Below are 22,499 nucleotides of genomic sequence, written 5' to 3'. Positions count from 1 at the left end.
ATAAAGAGAGTATCGTAAGCTGAAGCCATGCATGTGTTTGCGTGCATCAAACCTGAGTCAAACAGCTACAGTTTTATTGTTACGTGTGTTTAGTTGCTTGCTTGATGTATGAAATGGATGAGGCTTCCTGCACAACTCAGGTGACAGTATTATAAGTATTGATGATCAAATCATGGCTAGTATTTCAAATCATGCCCGAATATGGTGCAGTGAATCAAAGCTTTTCAAAATAAAACACATCATTATTTTACAATACTGGCAAGAGTCAGCATTTTACTTCATTTTGAAAACAGTCAGGATGTTGTTGTAAGATGCCAACATTTGAACAAAAATAACTGACATTAATACTGATTGTAATACTGTATCTGGCAAAATAATGATCATTACTGTTTGTGCAACTGTGCAGGTAAGCCCCAAACACCAGAGCAGAGAAGCAGAATAAACCAGACTGTCCACACTGGTCTGCTGCAGTACTTCTCATCATTTTAATAACATCTGTATTCTTATTGTTGTACCATCACTTTCTATGAGCAAGTTCCTTTCCACTTTTAATATTATAAAAAGTATTTGACCAGGTCTGGTTATAGTGTGTTGGTGTGTGTGTGTGTGTGTGTGTGTGTGTGTGTGTGTGTGTGTGTGTGTGTGTGTGTGTGTGTGTGTGTGTGTGTGTGTGTGTGTGTGTGTGTGTGTGTGTGACCTGTGGGACATTAGCTACATAGCTGCGGTATCATGGCTAACCTGTGATCAGAGAAAAAAAAAAATCACTCACCCACAGAAACGTTTCACTCGGACTTTAAAGGGAGGGAGCAGTCATTCAAGCTGTCTGAGTGTTTACAAAAACGCCTAGACGACTCAGTTTCCCATAATGCTTTAGGAGGTTTCCATTCCAAACCTATTGCTTTGAATGTGAGAAGGCCATGGTGATGCCTAATGAGAGAGAAGTATAACTGAACGGTTAACACACAAAGTGAGAGCACGCCAGAAGACAGGGTGTATAAATACGACAAACAGATCTGAGAGGTGAACATGAGAGAAAGACACGGACTGAAACCCTCAGAAAACACCTAGAACTTTATATCTGATTAACAATATACTGTATTTTCAAATTAAAATGCTAAATAGTATTGAAGTTAGGCATATCTGACAGATAAAGAATGGAGCAATGGTTCCTGGGCCATAAATAAACGTCTTTGTTTAAATTAGCTCTAACAGATGTACACAGATGTATATTGCAACAATAAACATGAATAAAAACCGTATGTTTGCACTACGGTATGTTAGTAATTTAGATAAATACTGTTGTTAGAAGTTCTTTCCGAGAAACAAACGCAAAAAGTTTACCCAGCAGTGTTCTTTGTTTGGTTTTTGTGTCTCTGGTTTCACATGAAAATATAGAAATCTTTGTTGTCATTCATGAAAAAGCAATACAAAGGTCACTTAAAAATGAGAGAGACAAAAAGTCCAGAAAAAAGTTTATATTTAACTGTAGAGGAAAGAAAACATATCTGGGTAGGTCCCCGTTTTCAATGCAGGGTCAGTGTCCAAACAGAAAACTCCCCGCTCCGCCTCCCTCACAGGATGCTGAGGGCGCCCCCGCTAGTCGAGGGGTCCCTGGAAGATGAGTCTGACGTAGCCCTGCTCGCCAGTCAGCTGTTGGGCACAGAAGGGGCAGGCGGCGTGGAAGGTGTGTGTGCCGTGCGGCAGTGGGATCTGACTCCAGAAGGCCGCCGTCTTATCCGAACAAACATGGCCGCAGGGGTTAAAGGCGTGAGTGGGCGGGGCGGCGTCCACGTAAAACCCCGCCTCACAGCCCAGCCACAGCGGCACGTACGGCCCTTTGGCTCGGCACATCGGACACTCCCTGTGCCGGCCCTCTCGGCCCTCCCTCTCCTCGCGGTGGTTGCCCCAGTTGTGGTAGCCGTGCACGTGGCCGCACTGGAGGTAGACCCATGGCTGCTTCTCGTCAGGCGTGTCCTTGCGACGCATTGAGGGGAAGGCCAGCGTGTTGAAGCCCACGGGACACTGAGGGCGGGCCGCGTTGATCTCCTGCCGCAGCGCCTCCAGGTGTTTGAGGGTGGGAGTGCGTGACAGGCCTTCAGCTGTGCGCCACAGCAGAGTCGCGCCACAAAGGTCGATGAGAGAGCCGTCGACGAGCTCCTGACTCTCTGTCTCCACCTGAAGCAGAGAGACAGAGAGTTATAGATGTGACAACAGCAGAAGTATAAGAATATAAAATACAGCAGGTCATACGATGAGGTTATTAAATATCATACAAAATTAAAAGCCAGCCACATTCTGAACTTGTGGTGGCTGTCGGCAGGATTTTTAGAAATGCTGTCCAAACAGTCCAAACAGCCTCTTCATTCATCTGCTCCATTGATTATTCAGTTTCTCCACCAGGAACGACCTTAGGGACATGGTTGTATTTATTCATTCATGTATTTCTCCTACTTTTTCTTGTCCTAAAATTTAGGTTACCGCGTCTTAAAATTATAACACGTGATTCTAAATGATAAAATGTGAAGTGCAGTTCAGGTCAAACATCTTTAAATATCTTCTTTTATGTTGCCATTCATCCTAAATCCAAAGATATTGATTTGAGTGACATTAAACTGAGAAAAGTTGCACAGCTTTTGCTCGATTAAACCACTGAAATGATTGACTGATTGTTGCTGATTCATTTTGTGTCAATCAATTGACAAATTGTTTTCAGCTCAGAACAATAATATACAATAAATTCAGTTTCAGATAGGTTCATACAACAGTGATCAATGTTGAGGTGATATTCAAGCCCAGTAAAGTTGTTTTACTCATCTGAGCACAGTAGGTGGCAGTGTAACTCCAGCATTCCCATTTTTCTGTCTGACAGCAGAGTGATTCAGGGAGGATGCAGGGGACTAACAGCTGGAGGCAAGATGACATAAGGAAATTGAAAGAACAAGCCGAGCTTGGGGGGCGAGCGGAAAGCTACTGGAAAATGTATTAAACTACAGTCTTGAGGAGGCACTCACTTTGACTCGGGTCAGATCAGACACAGAGGGAAGTTCCAGGTGGAGATAACCGGTGTGGGACAAAGACAAGATGATGAAAGAGGGAGGGGAGTAGATAAGAAATAGCCTAAGAAAAAAAAAGCCATACACAGACGAGGGGAAGGGCAGCTCTCAGGGTTTGTGTGAGGTCACTCATGTTAGCGCTGGTGTTGAGGTCACTGTGGGTCTCGGGGCAAACACATTTCTGCGGCGGCAGCAGCATCACGCTGCCACCGGCTGGTGACGCTTTTTAACCTTCATGTAACCCAGGACGGTTCGCTGGGTGCATGTGCGCTCTTCATGTCACATTGATAAAACAACACACATTCACATCTGCCCAGAAAAACCACAGTCTCTCCGCCATTGGCCGGCGAGCTGCTCAGCTGCAACGGGTCTGAGCTCAGAGTCTCAGCAGTTGTTGTTTTTCTTCTGCCCAGCTGATTTCAAATCAGTAACTTTTAGGTCACGAGGCTGCTCATCATTGACATACCGTCACGCTGAAATAAAAGTTGACCGTATGAAAAACTGTCTGCCCGATCAATAAATAACCACACTCAAATTCAATGATCCTAGCGCTCAGGGTCGATTCACACACTACCACCCTCCACACACAGTTATCGTTTAATTACACTAAAGAGGATCATTTATCAGCACAAAAGCTTTTATTAAACACAGCAGGAGCTGGGACACTATACTCTTATACTTCCCAATACCCACAGCAGGCTCCATAAAAATCTGTGTGTGTGTGTGTGTGTGTGTGTGTGTGTGTGTGTGTGTGTGTGTGTACTGCAATGTAAGATATTCCTAATTACGCTGGCTTCAACCTTGTGTCAAACTGCAGAAGGACGACCAGCTGCCCCGCAGGCAAAGCTGAGTGAGTCCATCCAAAAAACTGAAGCAAACTTCCCGATAGCTACGACATATCACTGGTTCACGGCTTTATATTAATTAAACAGTTTTTCAAATAATGGATATTGTTTTTTTTAAATAATCTTATGGCAGAGAAGATTACAAACAAGGTTTTTTAAAAGCTAAAAATCGTCCATCCGCACACCTCAGGTATCTGTTAACACACACGGAGAGTACGAGGCAGCTTTGAGAGCTTCTTGGTAAACCTGCTGAGACGACTTTTTTCCTCCCATTCAATCAGAAAGTCCTTCAGATGTTAACCTTCACTAACACAGGGCAGTTATCCCATTTAGAGAGCTGTGTACTTGCAAAGGTTTTAAGGGGGTCGGTAATAGAGTAGATTAGAAAGCTGAAAGAGGTTCTACTCGGCACTGAATATAAACATAACGTTGTATTATTCTTAATAGCAAATAATAAACGACATGGTTTAAAAATGGGGATAATGCTGCATATTTTCAGACAGTCTCAGACATTCATAATGCTGCACTCAGTTGTTCACATGAAAAGTGCCGCAAATGGTTGTGTAACAAATGAAAGTTCACAGCAACTTCAACCTCACCGCTGCACAGCTGACAGGTCATGGCGTGAAGTGGGTGTAAATGATGGATCACTGGTTTCGGAAGTTACAGAAGCGGCGGGACACAGACGCCGCTAATCCAGCATCTGAACTGTTCGGGGTCAAAGGGATTCCAAAGATATCCGACAATCTGTTCGTTTTAGAGCTGGTTTATGCTGGGAAAGGAGTGGTTTGGAAATCAAAAGTGTTTATACCTTATCTTTAACAGCCATACTCAAAGGCAGGGTGAATAGCTAACCATCATAGAGGGAACAGGGCGGAGGACTGGGGGGGAAGGGCAGCGACAACACGCTAGCTTTTGAAACTGGGATGATGGCGCACATTTTCAGTGCTGTACTCTGCTGTTCACATGCAAAATTACAGAAATAGACGTCTCAAGAATGATGAGAGAGAGCTAGAGAGAGAGAGGCTCAAACCCTGGCTTCCTCTCTCTCCTCTGCACAGCTGGCCAGTACACTGTCTTCTTCAGAGCATTCCCATGAAGTCACGAAATATTAGAGCCGCCCTCGAGAAACGAAAAAAATATAAAATATAAATCACTCCTCCATTTTTATTTCTAATTCTGTCTCAAAGGAGAACACAAGGCATGAGATTGTAGAAGACATTTCAATAAGTATAAACTTCCAAACACTGTGTTTTTCCATCTGCAAGTGAAACTCCATATTATTCAGAAATGTGTGAGCGCCAACTTGATTCTAGTTTGTCTCTTTACACATTCACAGTAATACTGCTGTAACATCATCACCATCAACCAGAACAACACAAGACTTCACTGAGTGTTCTTCGCTCCTGCGTGCATTCAGCCAATTAAACCCCATCATGTTTTGTCACCGTACATAATGAAAATAGGTGCTTGCCCACAGCTGACAATCCAAACTGCCCATCACCTGTGAAATAATGAGTGGTTTCTATAGCAGTAGATAATGCACATGTGGTTAACTCTTTGTATGGTAAAGGCCAGGTGGAGATAAGAGAGCTGTTAATTTCTGCTGCGCTGGTGTGACTTGAAAGCATGTGGGACGCCAGATAAAAAGGCGGGTTAATGTTAGAACTGAGGACATGCTGACTGTGAGCTTGTGGTTGATGATGTGTGCAGTGTGGGAGGTGAAGATGGAGAGGAGAATTAAAAAAAAAAAAAAAAAACAAAGATCGGTGCGAGCGTGTGACGATAAAGGAAAGGATGAGAAAGTTGTAAAGGATAGAGAGAGGCTTTTTCTGAAACGAAACCAGTTTGAAAAATCAGGTCGTCCAGTTCAAACTTTGTCCACGTTGACAAGCTGCTTCTATCAGAAGTTTGAGCTGATATCCAACTCGGACATTTTATGTTTTAATACCAACGTATCAAATAACAACGTGCAAACAATGTGAATATATGTCATAGTGATGAACCTACAGAGAATTATCACCCAACTCTGCAGATCCCCTCGAGCTTTACGGAGCTTTAAAGTGAGTTTCAGCTCACTGTTTAGCTGCCTGGCCCGCAACTGGCCCGCAACTGGCCCACAACTGGCCCACAACTGGCCCGGCTCATTCTCAACACTCTCATATTGATTTTGACTACCTGCTAAGCACCAAACAGCAGACAGACAGCTGGTGAACTCGGTGGCGCATTTAGCAGCTAAAGAGCTGGATATTTCCCTCAGCAGGTGGAGGAGACCAAAAACAGAGCTAAAAAAAGAGAGTGACTACTAGTGACTACCGCGATAAGTTAATGCTGTACTACGTGCTTTTCATGTTTTATATCTTCTCTCACCATCTTTCCCCGCTGCTGTGCCGAGCGTGTTTCTCGCAGGGTGAAGACGTTGCCGCAGACCGAGATCTCCCTCCAGACGCCCGGTTTGGAGTCCTGGGTGAAGCCGTTCCGAGGGTGCATCACCAGCACGCCGTTTGTGGTCAACCCGTCCATTTGACTGTCAGGCGTCTTCCACTTAGCAGCTTTCTCCTGATGAAAACAAAGACATGGGCGGATGTGAGCAGGATGGGGACAATTCAACTATTCATTTTATAGTCCCGACCCTAATGTGTGTAAAACCCATGTTCTACTCGTCACTCACTTGAATGAAAGGGTATAGTGGAAAATTTAGCAGCACCATGTTGATGCAAAAACATCCATATGACAAGATGGAGCTTTAATGTAAATTATCAAGAATCAGCTCCTCTTTTTTTGAGCATGTGTGAATTCAGTTTTATAGACAAGGACACAGTGACAGGACATCAGCTGCTGTCCCTCTGCTGTCATGATAATGACAAATCGAGAAGAATGATGTTTGCTTCTGACATTAAATGAAAAATAGATAAAGAATAAAAGCCAACATCATTGGGAAAAGAAAACAGGTTAAAAGTTTTGCACTGAGAGTTTTATCTTTCATATCACCAGAACACAAACTGTGTGACTCTTTCATATCTCAGTCTTTCGGTCACATTTCCTTGCGGTGCTTTATGCTTTTATCTTTTATGTTTTTGTCTTTCACTCTGTAACACTCGTCTACACGTCTCTGAGACACCAGACGAAACACAGCTCACCCCTAAGAAGATGTTCTTGGAAGAATCGAAGCCTGCGGCATAGATGCGTGCAGTGTAAGGCGGCGTGCGCTGGCACATGATGCGGCAGGCGAAGCGGGAGATGGTGCTCTGAACCGACTGGGTGTCTGCGTTACTCTGGCTGCCCGCCACCGTGTCCGTCACTACAAAGTCTATGGGACTCTCTGTCGATCGACCGATCTGGTGGACAGAGATGAAGATGTGTTATAACGAGTTCCGGACAGATTTCAAGATTAGTTAAGAACGCATCCCAGCTGTGAGACAATAATAAATGATTCTCTGTGGGGAATAAGAACATAAAACACAGAAACAAAGGCTGTTTAAGGCATAAATAGAGAATATGTACAATACAGAACCCATTTTAAATTAAAAAGAAATGACAGGTGGATGTCACACTGTTTCTTAAACTACATGAAGCCAGACGACCTTGGAGACGAGTTTTCAGCTGGTTCACATGCATTGATAACTTTTACAAAACCCATAATAACTTTGGGGACACTCTGTACTATGATGATGGGTACTGACAGCTACTCGCACACAGCGGCCTCCCAGAGTGTTAATGCTATATTCAGGCAGGGAACAGGCTGACTTTTGAAAAACACTGTGTTGATAATGCAGAATTGAAACCTTTAATCCACGCCTGACTCAGACACATCCTCAGTGTTATGTGTTGAACACTCGTTGTATTCCTTAATACAAAATGTATTTCAAGATTTAATGAGTTTTTTTCCCCTCTGCTGATGAATACCATGTGATATGTTCGAAAGCTCCGGGACAGCTACTAAATTGACTGTGGTGGTTTTTCATAACTGCTGTTTCAAAGGTCGCGAGTGAATGTCAGCTTCTTAAAATGCTGAGAAAAAAGGGAAACTTCTACAACTCCATGAAAGCTCAGAAACAGTCAACACAGACTTTGTGGTGAGATTATTTTCATGACTGTTGTTTCCAAGGTCAAGAATGAACTTTGAACCTCATCTAAATGATTTTTGTATATTTGTGTTTTAAGGACTTTACCAGCTTTGTCTCAAACAGCTGACCCAATTATATTGCAATCTACTGATTATTAGATGCACGTTGTTGCCTCTATTTGAGTTAAAGAAAATAATATAGCTGCAATATACTGTGTATCGACAGACATGAATATGCTAAAATTGCTGATATTTAAATAATTGATGACTAACATTAAAAATTGAATCACCTACACTCCAACACAAAGTCTAACGCTGGTTTGTGTGCAGCTTGAAAACCTCTGCTCTAACACATTCAATGGTCCAGCTCTGCTACCAACCCCTACTTAAGCAGGTGTGTGTGAGTGCAGCAGTGAAGTGGAAAATAACAAGGACTGTAAATTGGTTGTAAAAATCTAGTCATTCTGATAAAAGCTGAGGCTTGTTACCTGGAACATGTCTGTATTGCTGTCATGGGTGTACTCCACCACCACCGTCTGGGCTCGAGACAGAGTGTACGAGATGCTGTGCTGGTCTTTGTTACTTATGGCCTGTTGAGACAGAAAGAACAGAGGAGGGATAAATTAATAGGGAGGGGAGAAAGAGAGGGAGAAAGACAAAAGACAAGATCCTTTAGATGCTCTAAAACTCTCAACTTGAAATGTAAACAAGGACTGAACCCGAACATGCTTTATCGCAAAAACACCTCTGACATCTCCTCACTGATCCTGACAGCGAACAACAGACAGACAGACAGACAGAGGAAGGGTGGGGTGGGTGAAGAGTTCAGTTATGTAGTCACTAGCTGGACCTACGACAGCCTCAATGTCTTTTCGGTCAGTCAGGACCAGGACCACCCACATGACAGAAAAGGACAATCACTCTTCCAGACTCTTTAAATTACTGCAGCTAAAAGCCTGGCCTGTGTGTGAGCGACGGAGAGTGTGTGTCCTCAGAGAATCCATTAAGTGCAGATGTTAAACCAAAAAAAGCAAAGGTCCTCTCACACACACACATACACAAACCCCTCACAATCCCCTGTTCATTTAATAGATTTGAGGATTTCTGGACGACCTTATAACTGCTGATGGAAACACATGAGCATGTGTCTCCCAGGACTTTGTTAAAAAACAACAAAAAAAAAAAAAACTCAGTTACTTTCCACTGAACTGTTCACATTTGTTTCTCTTATAATTCTTTCTCATGTTCCAGTTAAACACTGTGTAAAAACCATTGTACCTTTTAAAAATGGGTCAAATGATACTGTATTGTGTGTCACTCTGTGTGTGTGTGTGTGTGTGTGTGTGTGTGTGTTGCACCTTGGCTGCCTGTGGAGAGCAGGCGACATGAACTGTGCTGGGTTTCACCCCGTTTGCCTTCGGCCTCTTACAAAGTGCAAAACGGCTTTTACGTCGACCTCGGTCGCCGTTGGGCAGAGAGCCATTGTACCTACACATACATACATAGACATGCACACAAACACACACAAACACACACACATACATGCAAAAAAACAATAAACAATGGGGCATTATTGTCTGAGCAGCTGTATAATACACTGGAAAAACAGTCATTGTGGAAAACGCTCGAGGCATTTTGGTGCCCTCCCTCCATGGTTATGTGCATACACACACACAAACAACAGCCTATACTTTTCATACCTGCTTTTTTACAAAAGCAAATCATATCCCCATAAACAACAGAGCCCTCCAAACATAACCCCAGAAGGACTGAGAAAATAAACACACAGAGAGACTCATTTAGCCTGATACATGACTGAGGAAAGGAGAATAAACAGAGGCGTTCCCTCCGAGAGAATGGAGTCTCTATGACTCCCAACAACACCGGGACTGTGTGTGTGTGTGTGTGTGTGTGTGTGTGTGTGTGTGTGTGTGTGTGTGTGTGTGTGTGTGTGTGTGTGTGTGTGTGTGTGTGTGTGTTTGTCTTGCTTGATATCCTAAAGTAAGAAAACACTCAGAAATACCATCTCCATCTACGTTTCAGTATATCAACAGCGTGTTTGTGTGTTTCTGAGCAGACGATGCTCAGACACCAGGGTGAGAAAAAACTGCATTTATAAAAATCAAGATATCTCATTCAACCCATTGACAACAATATTAAGTGATTTAAAAAACAGAATGGAGAAATGGAGAAAGAAAGTTCACATTTGTTGCAGCAGTACTTTGGGCTTCCAGCTACTCGTGCACATATGTGAAGATCAGTTGGTGGGTCTGTGAATATATAGAAGTCACAAGATTTTATTCTTTACTGCACACACGTGTTTCAGATAAGCCGTCATCACTGTCAAGGGAAATTCCTGAGAGCAGTACCACAGCTTTATAAACATTACCGCATACATAAACGCCGATCGCTACCTTAAACGCTGTTATGAAATCCAGCAGCCACAAAAGTTGAGGGATTCCTCTGACTTTACTGATATACTGCAACTATAGTCAGCTGTGATAACTGCTTCCATCAGCCTTTTGTTTTGCAGTTTTCAATTAATGTTTGTCATTAATTAGCTATTTTAAAGAAAAATCCAGTAATTCTCACTGTTAATGTAATCATGTATATTGTTCTTTTCAATAGTGTTTAAATATTGACAAACATGATATTAAAAACTTAAGCTTAGGCTAAGTCAGCAAAAACAAATGAAAATAAAATGAAATACAATAAAAAGAACTTTCTTGACTTCTCCAAAACGTTCAGAGCATGTATCATTGCCCAAAACTTTCCAAAGCAGGAATCCAGTGATAAACTTTACAAATACTGGACAACACAGTAACAAATGTTTAAGAAACAGTCATGATAAATAGTCACAGTTGCAGGTAAGCACGTACAGAAATCAAGGGTTCGAGTGTGTAATGTCTGAAAAGTTTTCTTTAAAGTAGCAAACAAAAACAGGAGAAAACAAGAGAGAAAAAGATGTGTTTAAAATAGCAGAACTTGCCATGGTGTATAGAACCTGAGCCCAGTTGGAACGTGTCTTTGACCAATCAGACTCTTGAAATGAACCCACCCACTGCACTGGGTCCAGTAAAGACGGCACAGACAGGTTGTAAGGACGCCCAGCCTACAGCTAAATGTTTCTCTCAGAGAGCAAATCTGCTGGGATCAAACAACGCTGGGAGGGTTTATGAGTAACCATGGTGAGGGAACAGAGCCACAGCAACGTTTGGGAAGAGTAACCATGGCAAGAGCGTAACCATGGTGAAGTTTAGCCCGTAACCGGAGAGAGGGCAGGGCAGTCTGCTGGAGAAAGCTCAAAGTCTTGCTGGCAGTTCAAACCCGAGTTCCCATGGGTAGCAGTAATGTGTGCGTGTACATACATGCATCCACATATTCTGAAAAACAATGGCAGAAAGGCCAAAGGTTCGTAACAAGTGTGTGTTTTTATGTGTGTGTGTGCATGTGTGTGTGTGAACAGGTTTTTCATACAGGCAGGAAGGACCAGAGTTAGGGAAAAAGTTAGTCTTTGTGCGCAGACACATAGTGTATTCTTCAATTCCCACAATTAGCAACAGGCCTGTGTGTGTGAGTGTGATCCCTCCAAACACAGTAATCTAAAGCGCAGTGTGCATTAACAAGCCACCACTTACAGAGCAACCCTACAAAAACATTAAGAAAGCTTGTGTGGGAAATTACTACCTATGGCTGAGTAACTAAATATTAAAAAGTTAAAATGTCTCAGTGCCAAACTAAACATACGGTGTGGAAGGAAACGCAGCGAGTTCCATCTCCATGTGCAAATCTATACTGTCTTAGAAACGGATGATATCCTGCCAATGCAACACAGCTGAATCGCAGATGTACAGTATCTGGACAGACAGAGGTGGATTTGGAGGGACTCCAGTGTATCCAGTGATGTCACAGTTGTTTAAAAAGCCACATGGATGTCCACTGTGCCTCTAAACAGATCGTCCCCAGAGACGCTGCAGCATTCCTCTGGATTAGGCCGTTAGCAACACAGGGCTTCAAACATGGTAATGTTGGATTGGGGTTACTGACGAGGTCAGATACAACACTGTGCTACGTGTTGATGGGCTTCTCCTTTAGTATTTGCGTGTGCGAGTCTGTTCTTGGTCACACAGGAGCCACAATTAAATCAAAGCACTTTCAGCCTGCTGCAGAGCACCAGATGTGTGGAGTTCTCTGCAGCTACAGCCATTTAGTTAGCACAGTCGTGAGAACAGTTTATATTGGCTTGCAAGTAGTTTACTGTAAACTTCAACCATCACCTAGCAAACAAAAACCGGCCATAAGAAGCACGAGGACCCAGTTTGATTACCCAGTTTGGCACAAAGTGGAAGGAGAAGTGAAATAGAGAATGGTGTTTTTCCTTTCAATTGCTGCACACTGAAAACATTTTTTTATCAGAAAAAGCAAATGATTGTTGCAAGAAAGTATTATCATAACTGACATTTTTTACTTATCAGACACTGGTCTACAGTTCAGCTGACCCTCCTATAAATAGTTTTCCTGGTTGCAGACCTCTAACTTGCTGTCGATATGTCAGGGTTTTTTTTTTTTTGTGAGAATGAAGTGTCGATTCAGTGTGATTATCTGGCTGATCCACTGTGACTTAATGATCCCAGTTTCGGAGTTTTGCTCAGAGAAAATGTGCGAAGAGAAATGATGTGAAGCAAGTAAATCAAGTGGTCAGTTCTGTACAGTCAAGCATCAATTTAGGATGTGATCAAGTAGAATGTATTTTAAACTGGTATGAGTTTGTTGTGCAGTTGTTTCCAATAATTGGCTTGTGAGCTGAGAGTTTTGGGGTTTGTCTGGATTTAAATCCTGCTACATCTTAAATGTAATTCTAGCAGCACTATGGACCAATGTTTTTTATGAGTCCCACTTTTATTTGTACTATACAACAAATTTCTGTTATTCCACTGCTCAACAGCTGGCTATGGTAACATGCAAAGAAGCAAAGCAAGGTGCCAGCAAAAACAAGGAAGAAGAAGACTGGAAGCTAGCAAACATGAATGTAAACAATACTCTTCAGTGTTTCAGTGAAGTGTTTCCATGAAGAGGGAAATATAGTCAACACGTTTGTCAAGCTTCGACAACACACAGTAGGAAACACTAAATGGATTGGAGACGGTTTCACAGTAAAATTTAACTGCACCTGAAGGGATATAAGCAGCTTTATACCATCTAGCAGTAGGCAGCCTTAACCTTTGGTGCATTCTCATTCACAACATGGTCCTCATGAACAGCAAAATGATAATTGGAAAGGTTAATTGCAATCAGGGCTCGCAACATTTAAGATTCTGTCAATGTTAGGAGCAACATAAAAGCTGTGTTATGTGTTTGGCAAGGGTAAAAGGGCATCCTATGTTTCCACCACCTTATATGGCTTTTACTTTAAAGAAACCACATGTTAATGAGAGTGAATAGTTTGTGTGTCACATTCCCTTAGGGTTGGTGAGAGCATGGTTCTAATGTTAGGGGCTCAACTCCCACTGAGGCCACATAGAAAACAAATGCACTTCCAGCTCTGTAATGTGTATTAAAGTGTTCGCTACACTTAGAGCAGCCATACTTGCAGCACAGTGTGACTCCTCATGTCAACCGGCGAGAAGTGCCCCTGTTGACCTTTTAAGACGGGTGACCTGACCTAGAATCAAAAACTAGGAGCGGAAAAAGCAGAGCAAAACGGAAAACCGGGGTTCTCCCTTGTAAAGGCATGGGACTGCATTTACTGCTCACTGCAGTTTTTCCACTAGGGAAAATTTCCACGGTCATCTCCCTGACAATGCGGCTCCAGAATAACTCCGAACAACAAAACTGTGAGTCAGCTGTGAAACCAACTGTGTGTGCCTGTGTGAGACATGAAAAATATGTGTGTGTATATAGCTGTGTCTGTCTCGTACAAGCGCAAGGAAGTGTGTGTATGTGCGTGTAAGGAGTCTTTCCGACATCTGCATTCCTGCAGAGTGGGCTGGGATGGGGAGTGGGGTGGAATAGCCCTTTGGGAAATAAACAGGAGACAGACAGATAAAGGAAGTCCTTCGCTGTCAGTTGTTATTGGGGAAAGTGTGTGTGTGTGTGTGGGTGTGTTTGTCTGTGTTTGTCTGTGTATGTGTGCAGTTGTCTCCTATGCTAGAGATATAGGGTGGGGTCGAGGGTTTTTCCTACAGCTGAGTATGTGGACTCGAGTCAAAACAACTCTCTGGAGGAAGAGAAAGCCAAGGTGTTTAAGATGAGAATCCGGTGCTGCTTCTGGCCAAAACCGATCCCATCTTGTAATATACGGAGCAATGTGGTTAATCTCATCTTCCAAAAATACTTAATTGTAACTCTCGCTGAACAATCCTAACTGTGTGTACTCGCAGTGCATGACCCTGTGCGACGGGGCAAAAAATATCCCAGTTGTTTCTGTTGCTTTCTTGAAAAGCATTTCCGTTTGTTCTTTCTGGATCCCTGCCTTTGTTCATATCTTGTTGTCAACTCTTCTGCTGAACCGTTCAGAGGCTTAGTCTGCTGAGCTTGTTAGAAGATATACAAAGGTTAATTGACAAATCAAACTGCTTGTACAGTAAATCCTTAGTGTTTATTCCCCCAGGACACTTGGTCTTGTACCACAGCATTGGCTCCTTTTCTGTTATCCACCACTATTTACACTGTTCTTAAATTTATGATTATCTCTTATCTAATATGACATCTTTGGCACATGGTAATCATTAGAACAATAGGAAGTCCCATTAAATAAACACAACTGCTTCTTTTAGTTCAGACTTTGCATCCATATAAATATTTTACTGTTTGTATCCTGGTGCCTTCAAGCAGCAAAGTTATGTTTACATTAAGTGTTTCTCACCAAAACAATTTATTTATCTAAAGAACTGTAACAAGTGCATTTCCTTCCTATTAATTAACATTTACAAAGCCTATTTTTAGATATGTCAAATCATCCACTGTCTGTCAGCAGAATAGTGTGAAATCCACGGCCAGAATGTGTGTCTGCATTTACACAGGTAGTTTAAAGCTTGGGACAAATCTGAAAACGGGCCTGAACCAACAAATACTGCACAAACCACACGTAAAGATGGTGAGGGAGCTGGAGGTGACTGAACTTTGTCACATGATAAAACAAATCTTTACGATAACAACTGGCAGCGACCCCTATAATTGTATAATTGTAATTGTGTGTCTCCGCCTTAAGAGGTAAAAATGTCAAATTGCACATTATCAAAATTATTGCGTGGAAGTGAATTTGTTTTTAAAAAATACTTGACTTGTTTCAGCAACTGTCTTCAATTTATATACCTCAAGAACTCAAACCAGAAAGCACACATGGGTAGGTCACTTCTTAGGTCTGCGTGCAGAGTGAACTCATGTGGTTCCAAACCAGAGAGCAAACACTGGGAGGGTTGGAAACACTGATTGGAGTGAACTAGACCAGCCAACTACTGTGACCAACACATCCAGCCATTATCAGCCATGACTCATAGAGCCAACACCGTCCGACCAATACAGTCAATCATCGCCAAAACACACAGTTCACATTCAATCTACACACATGCAGTAACCAAGAAAACAAACCTCATTCCCTAGAGATATCAACACATTCAATATCAATCTTAAGATAGTTTCATCTAAGGATAAGGATTGTTTGAGGAAATTGAGGGGAAAAAAAACATGCTATTATCTTGACCAGAGACCAAATAATGATTATTTTTATTAATGATTAATGTGCTGATTGTCGTCTCATTTAATCGATTATATGATATGATTGGAATTTGAGCGTCTTGTCTACACTTACTTCTTATTTAGACCATAATTTTAGTGTCACAGAGGTGTGTTCTGGATATATTGGTACGTGCATGTAATGTGTTGATGCTTACCCCAGCACAATGAGCTCTCCATACTTCACTGGCACTTTGGTGGAGGCGGTGGTGGAGATGTTTTCCTGCTCTGGGGAGTACATTGGGCACGGCTGATTGAGGTTTAGAGGAGGAGGGGAGGCAAGATGGGTGAGATCCAACAGGGTGATGGGAGAAAGGAAGAGGAAAGGAGGGAAAGGGAGGGGGGAGGTGCTGATCGAATGGAGCACTGGGGGAAAGGAGGAGAAGGAAGGGGAAGGGTCAGCTGAGCCTCAGCTCCACCCTCTCATGCTTCATGTGTCCGTCTCCCGCAGCGCTCGTCCCGCCCTGCAGAGTGACAAAGAAAGGATTAACACAAAGATTAGTGTGTTGAGTCACGATGGCCAAACAGGAGGAAACAGGATTCAAATGCAATTGCCAGAGATTTCAGTTGCTGTTTGATTTTATACGTGTGGATAGTGTTCACAGTTTCTAATGACAACAAAAATCATGTGATTTTGGAGCAATTTCTGAAACCCTTCTGTGGAATACTAAATGTGATTTGACATCAGGTTTGTGTGTAAATATCCCAGTTTTAGCCACAGCAGTCCACATGTTATAATGACACCTTTTATTCATTTGAATGAGGGGTTGCAGTGACTCAGGAGGGGTGCAAATGCAGAGTGCTCCAGCAAACAAAGCAGCAGGGTAGCCCTAAACTTTTACCACAACGCAATCTTCATCAAACGCTGCGTTGGCCAATCAAATATGTAGAGTTGTAAAATCCTGCTTCATAGAATTATGAACCACTGTGGAGGGTTTTGGTGTCTAACAAGACTTCAAACATGGATCTGTTTCTCAAACTGGACCTCCTGGACCACATTTCATCATCTCACCGGTACCTGAAACAAGATTAACGCCGGGCTGTTTTAAGTCTGAGCGACCCCTGAGGGCTGGAACTATTAACCAACGAGCTGTTTATATGCAAATGTTGTGTATGTGAAGCTCCTCTGTGATGAGTATCAAAAAGCAGATGGCACATGTCTGTCCAGTTCTTCCCCATTCAACACTGGAGTTTTCAGTAACAAACACCACAGTACAAAGGGACCTTGTATCATCAATTATGAAAACATAAATAAGGGAAAACAGGAACAAGATTATCTCTTTCAGCCATAGGTAGCCTAAACATATCAAAGATATTCTGAGCCATTTAAAGAGCTGAAATTGCTCAGTCAGGTACAAATGGAAAACACACCCGTACACAACTCAACTCAAGTATTTTGCTACAAAGCTTCAAATAATAATATGACTTCATGTGACTTATTCTTCTTGTTAAGTGAGGTGGGTTTCTGTAAATGCCACACATTACATGGTAAATGCTGACTCCAGAGGATGACTCAAAAACACAGACAGCTTTCAAAATACACAGGAAGTCACAGCACCGAGCAGAGAATGAAAGTATGTGTGAGAAAAGTAGGCATGAGAAAAAGAAGAGGATGAACTTCCTGTTACAATAAGCTGAGGACGATCTCATGCACTCTCGACATCACGGGTTTCAACTCATGACCTTTCCTGCATGTCCTAACACTCTCCCATTTACTAGACAAAAAAAGCAGAGTATAAATATGGTAAGCTAGCTCTCCTAACAAAAACACCACTTCACCAACAGGCAGTCATCTTCGTTTGATGCAGAATATTTCACCTACGATTCCCAGAGTGCCTTTCTGCTCAGAGAATGCAGAACCACGCATGAATAAAGCATAGGAAGTACAATGTTTTGATGATGAATGGGGAAAGGCGGGAGCTTTGTTCCTCAGCACTCAACAGCAGGAAGGCTGAGACAGTCCCGTCAGACCAAGCGGGAGAAGTTCATGCAAAGGCCTTCCAGGTAAATATTCATGTCAAACACAATGTCTGGACTAAAGACAGTAGGAGCAACTTTGATGGATCAAACTAGGACAATATAGCTTACATTTCAAGAAAACCTATATGTTGAGTGATACACACACAAACACAATCTGTCAAAGACACTAACCACTAACCCGACAACATGGAGAAAAAAGAACTCCTCCTAACAGACTGATACTTATTTCTTTAACTGTTCAACTGTTTTTAACTGATGAATTTCTGTCATCTTACTTCCATAACACATTATGGACAGTGCAGTGCTCTGCAGAGATAAATACAGCATAGTCTGACCCCAGTGGGGTCAGATAAGGAGGGCAGTCCTTTGCATTGTGGGTGCGTGCATACACACACAAACAGTTCCCCACTCAGAAACAGGAAGTTAGATGTTTCCACTACCATCAGGTTCGCACATCGGTTGACCAGTTTTGATACATTGTGGGTGATAGTGGAGTTTCCGACTTGAAGTCTCCATTTGCAAATTACACGATGAAAGAAAAGCTTAAGATAGGAGAGAACACTTAACAATGAAACAATGCATCACTCTTATAGTCCACAGTTTATTTAAGAAAACATTACGGTATATAGCAAAGTGGAAACTGATTGGAGGATTGGACTGTGGCTAACATTTCACTGTCAATATTTTAAAGTGACAGTTACATAATTATCATATATTTACTGGATTCGGATCTGGTGACTGGGGAGGCCACTGAAGTTCCCTGAAGTCACTGTGATGTTCATGAGACCAGTTTTAGACATGGAGCATTATCCTGCAGGAAGTAGCCATTAGAAGATGGTAAATTGTGACCATAAAGGAATGCACATGGTCAGCAATAATTCTCAGATAGGCTGTGGCATTCAGACCATGATTGATTGGTATTAAGGGGCACAAAGTGGGCCAAGAAAACATTCACTACACCATTACACCACCACCACCAGCACCCTGGACTGTTGACACAAGGCAGGTTGGGTCCGTGGATTCATGCTGCCTCAGCAGAAATCCAGATTCAGGCTACGTTTTTCCAGTCTTCAGCTGTCCAGTTTTTGGGAGCCTGTGCTGGGTGCAGTCTGAGATATCTTGTTCTTGGCTGACAGGAGTGGAACCTCAGGTGGTCTTGTTGTTGTAGCTCATCTGCCTCGAGGTTCAACGTGTTGTTCATTCTGAGAAGCTTTTTGCTCACCACTGAGTTATCGTAGCCTTTCTGTCAGCTCCAACCACTTTGACCATTCTCCTCTGACCTCTCTCATCATTCTTTTCGCAGAACTGCCGCTGACTGGATGGTCTTTGTTTTTTTGTGCCATTCTGAGTAAACTCTAGAGACCGTTGTGCGTGAAAAGGAGCAGAACAGCAAGAGAAATATTCAGCCCAGCCCATCCATCAGCAACAATCATAATAAAATCTAATGAACTGGATTCTGTAAGAGAAACACTCTTCAGAGAATCAACTTGTTGGACATATTACAGGTGAAAGGTCACATGCTCGGACTCCAAACTGCTTATTAATGTTCGAGTGCTTGCTAACTGAAAGTTTACCTGCTCATACATCCTTACCAACATACAAACTTTTTCACAGCCTCACAACTGAAGATGTAACACTTTGTGTTCACTTCCTGATGTCATGCTCCCAAGGCGTTAACACTAAATCTATAATAAGAGTATCACACCACAACTCAGTATAGCTGTGAACTATAAACAGCTTCATCACACAAAGCAAGAGGGAGAAAAGAGGGCAGAGGTGAAACTCTAGTAGTACAGAAAGAAATCAGACCAGGGTTAATCACATTTAAGTGAAGGCAAGCGCTTCATTTTCTTCACACAGCAACGTCTTATCGATATTTCTGAATAAAAATCAGCAGGTGGTGGGAATGGTTGTGAATCTTCTCAGCTCTTTTTCTAACAGCGGACAGTGAAGTTCTGTTGGAGGAAGCCTGTTTTACTCTGGCTACGGGCAATAAAAGCAAAACAGAGGACCTGGAGGACTCAGGAAGAAGGGGGAAGTGGAGATGGGTGTGTGCAAACTGCAAAACTGGATATAAGACTGAGCCCCACCTGCTCCCCTGACAGAGGAGGTTAATCCCACATGCTAACACACACGCACACATGCGGCATTACCATTGCATACTAAAACACCATGCTCTAAACTGTTTGCATGAGCAATCCCCTATACACACACACACACACACACACACACACACACACTTACACGTGTGCACAGTAAGTAGTGTTGAGGGAGCTGTTGGCTGACTTGCTGGGAATTGATTTTTACCTATTGATCCAGACACTGAAGACCAAAAGAAAAATAGAGTGCAGTGGGTCCTGTTATTGAACAGATGTACAGAATGCTGAATTATCCTTCTGTCTCAACACCGTTATCAAGAAATCAACAAAAACAGCAGCTGCCTGTCCAGAGCCCACGTTTCTCGCCTTCTCCTGTGGAGCTCAAGGACATCGACTCAGCCAGCCCAGTCTCTCTGGAAATTATGATCATATTGGACCAATATTTCATGCAGCATCGTATATGCAAAGCAGTCAAAAGTATGGTGAGAATATCGGGGTGGTGCATATAAATGAAAACCATTACATTTTAATATCAGAGGCTGGGATTTCCATCTAGCTGGTGATTAATGATGTCAATTTCAATATTCAAAGCTCCACTAATTGACATTTTATATTAAAGATAATGACCAGTGGGGTGACAGCAAGAACAGTTTTGAGTGACAGCTTTATTTTCTCAAATTTAACCTTTGATTTCTCTTCTTAATTCACTTGGGTAATGTCGAGAAATAGTTCACACCGATCATTTCATTGAGGAAAACCAAGCATATTGATCACTAAATTGGCTGAGTGAGGAAATTTGTCTCTAGTGCACATCTCTAGTTATATGTATGGGGTATATAATTTTTCAAGCGTGTGTGTGTGTGTGTGTGTCTGACTAAGCTCTCTGCCTCTGCAACTCTGCATGACACAGAGCTCGGTGTGGCTGCATGCCAACTGCTGCTTAGCTACTGAGACACACAGTCCTACAACAATGGATCCAGAGCTCAGAGAGTCTGACTTTGCGGGCCGGGGTCACGGATTGTAACAACCTGCTGCTGACAGCAGGAACAGCAACCTCACACTTACAAAAGCCCTCATAAAACTTTACTGCAAGGAGGCTTGGGTGACACCTGCCACTCCCCCTGAATGCCAACAGAGCACAACACATGACAAACAAATGTACATGCTAGGTCTACATGTTAACACGGAAGCAGGGTAACAGCTGCACTTCTTTTGAAAACATTACCAGCTGAGCCGCAGTGCTACATGTGAAACTGTCCTATTTGGCATATACCAAAGAGCAACACATAGCCATGACTAGGGAACTGACATCAATCCACCATGTCACACTCTGAGATAACAGAGTTTTCTGCCGGATTCTGCACAATGCTTTCATATTGACTAAAAATGTGTGTAATACTTGAGAAGAGTAGAGTCAAGGGTAGAGTCATTGTGGTAAGTCAAAGGATGACACACTTTCAGAATCACAAGGCAATGCTCTGTGGAAACAAACAACTTAACCAGAGGCGATGTTTCTCGGTTGATAGGTCAGGAACCAAAAATGGGTCAGTAGATCCTCTAACAGAGTCATGGACAAAGACGAACTGACAGAGGGACCTACAGTACGGTGCTTACTAACGTGCTAAGTCTACTGCATGGCCAAGGAAACATGTAGGGTCCTGATACACAACCAGCCAAGAATCACAGGCCTAAGGCCTTGCGGCTTGAGCTACTGGCTCACACCTGACACCTACATTAGAAGACAGCTAATATTTGCCAGTGATTTACGAACCGGTTTTTGTACCTGCATTGACTTTCAACCACTTTGTCCCACCACCCAGTTCCCAACACAGAAATGGCCAGGGAAGGAGCTTCAGGGACAAACATTTAAATTGTACCGATCCTAAATCAGATAAAATCCAATCTATTCTTTACTGAACTATATTGTGTTTTGTCCACCTCAGCTTGTTAGTGTTGCAGTGTGCAGCTCTCGTTAAAGACAGCTGGACTCTAGACTACAAGCTTTTCGCTCCATATGCGAATGAACATGTGAAAAATTACTTGACTATTTTCTGACACCAAGTTGGCAAAATACACAGATTTGTCAAGGTGTGACAGTAACAAATCTTTTATCTCTCCTCTTTTAGTGGCAAAGATCTCCACATAGGTCATATTAGATGTCACTAATTAACATTCATTGCATGAGCAACTTGATGGCGGACCAACATTAAACTTTCAGCTTTGAACTGGACAAATCAAATAAAAACAAAATGCAGTTACTTCATCATATTGGTAGTGAGCTTCTGATATAAACTGTCACAAATTAACTTGTTTTGTTGGGAACACAAAATAGGACAAATAACAACTAAAGGACAAAACTTCTCAAATCAAACCTATATACAGTCTATGCATCAAACACAGCCAAGCTCTGTAAACGCAGAAAACCCAGAGCAGACACCAGGTCAGGAATGGATAACAAAAGAAAAGAAAACCAGGACCTCCTACATGGTGTAACATCTTCATTACTGGAAAGTGGTAATGATATCTTCCTGGTAAAGTGGGTCATCAGATCAATAAATAATAACAGATGCCTGGAATAGACTGCAAGAGGCTGACATGTTTCTGGCTTTCTGGATATGTGGAGCTATTTAATATGAGGACACACCTGCTCCAATTTGAAAAGACAACAAACTGGATTGTATTTTTGTGGTATATAATTTTGAAATAGTGGACTATTCATGAG

General features: G+C 42.4%; 1 protein-coding gene across 2 annotated transcripts in view; it reads right to left on the bottom strand.

The window, feature by feature from the left end:
• Positions 1 to 671: 671 nt before the first annotated feature.
• LOC111227467 (E3 ubiquitin-protein ligase pellino homolog 1) overlaps positions 672 to 22,499 on the bottom strand; it is a 48,861-nt gene continuing 27,033 nt past the window's right edge. For both annotated transcript variants that reach the window (XM_022752983.1, XM_022752982.1), the window contains exons 2-7: positions 15,857 to 16,162; positions 9,323 to 9,452; positions 8,453 to 8,554; positions 7,039 to 7,236; positions 6,269 to 6,457; positions 672 to 2,175 (exon numbers count right to left, since the gene is read on the bottom strand). In XM_022752983.1, coding sequence (XP_022608704.1) covers positions 1,597 to 2,175; positions 6,269 to 6,457; positions 7,039 to 7,236; positions 8,453 to 8,554; positions 9,323 to 9,452; positions 15,857 to 15,939 — 1,281 coding nt within the window. In that variant the 5' untranslated portion in view covers positions 15,940 to 16,162 and the 3' untranslated portion in view covers positions 672 to 1,596. The remainder of the gene's footprint in view (positions 2,176 to 6,268; positions 6,458 to 7,038; positions 7,237 to 8,452; positions 8,555 to 9,322; positions 9,453 to 15,856; positions 16,163 to 22,499) is intronic.

This window comes from Seriola dumerili, unplaced genomic scaffold (assembly GCF_002260705.1).
Source record: "Seriola dumerili isolate Sdu_G_001 unplaced genomic scaffold, Sdu_1.0 BDQW01000187.1, whole genome shotgun sequence".
NCBI lineage: Eukaryota > Metazoa > Chordata > Actinopteri > Carangiformes > Carangidae > Seriola > Seriola dumerili.
This window is presented reverse-complemented; position numbering and strand designations above follow the sequence as displayed.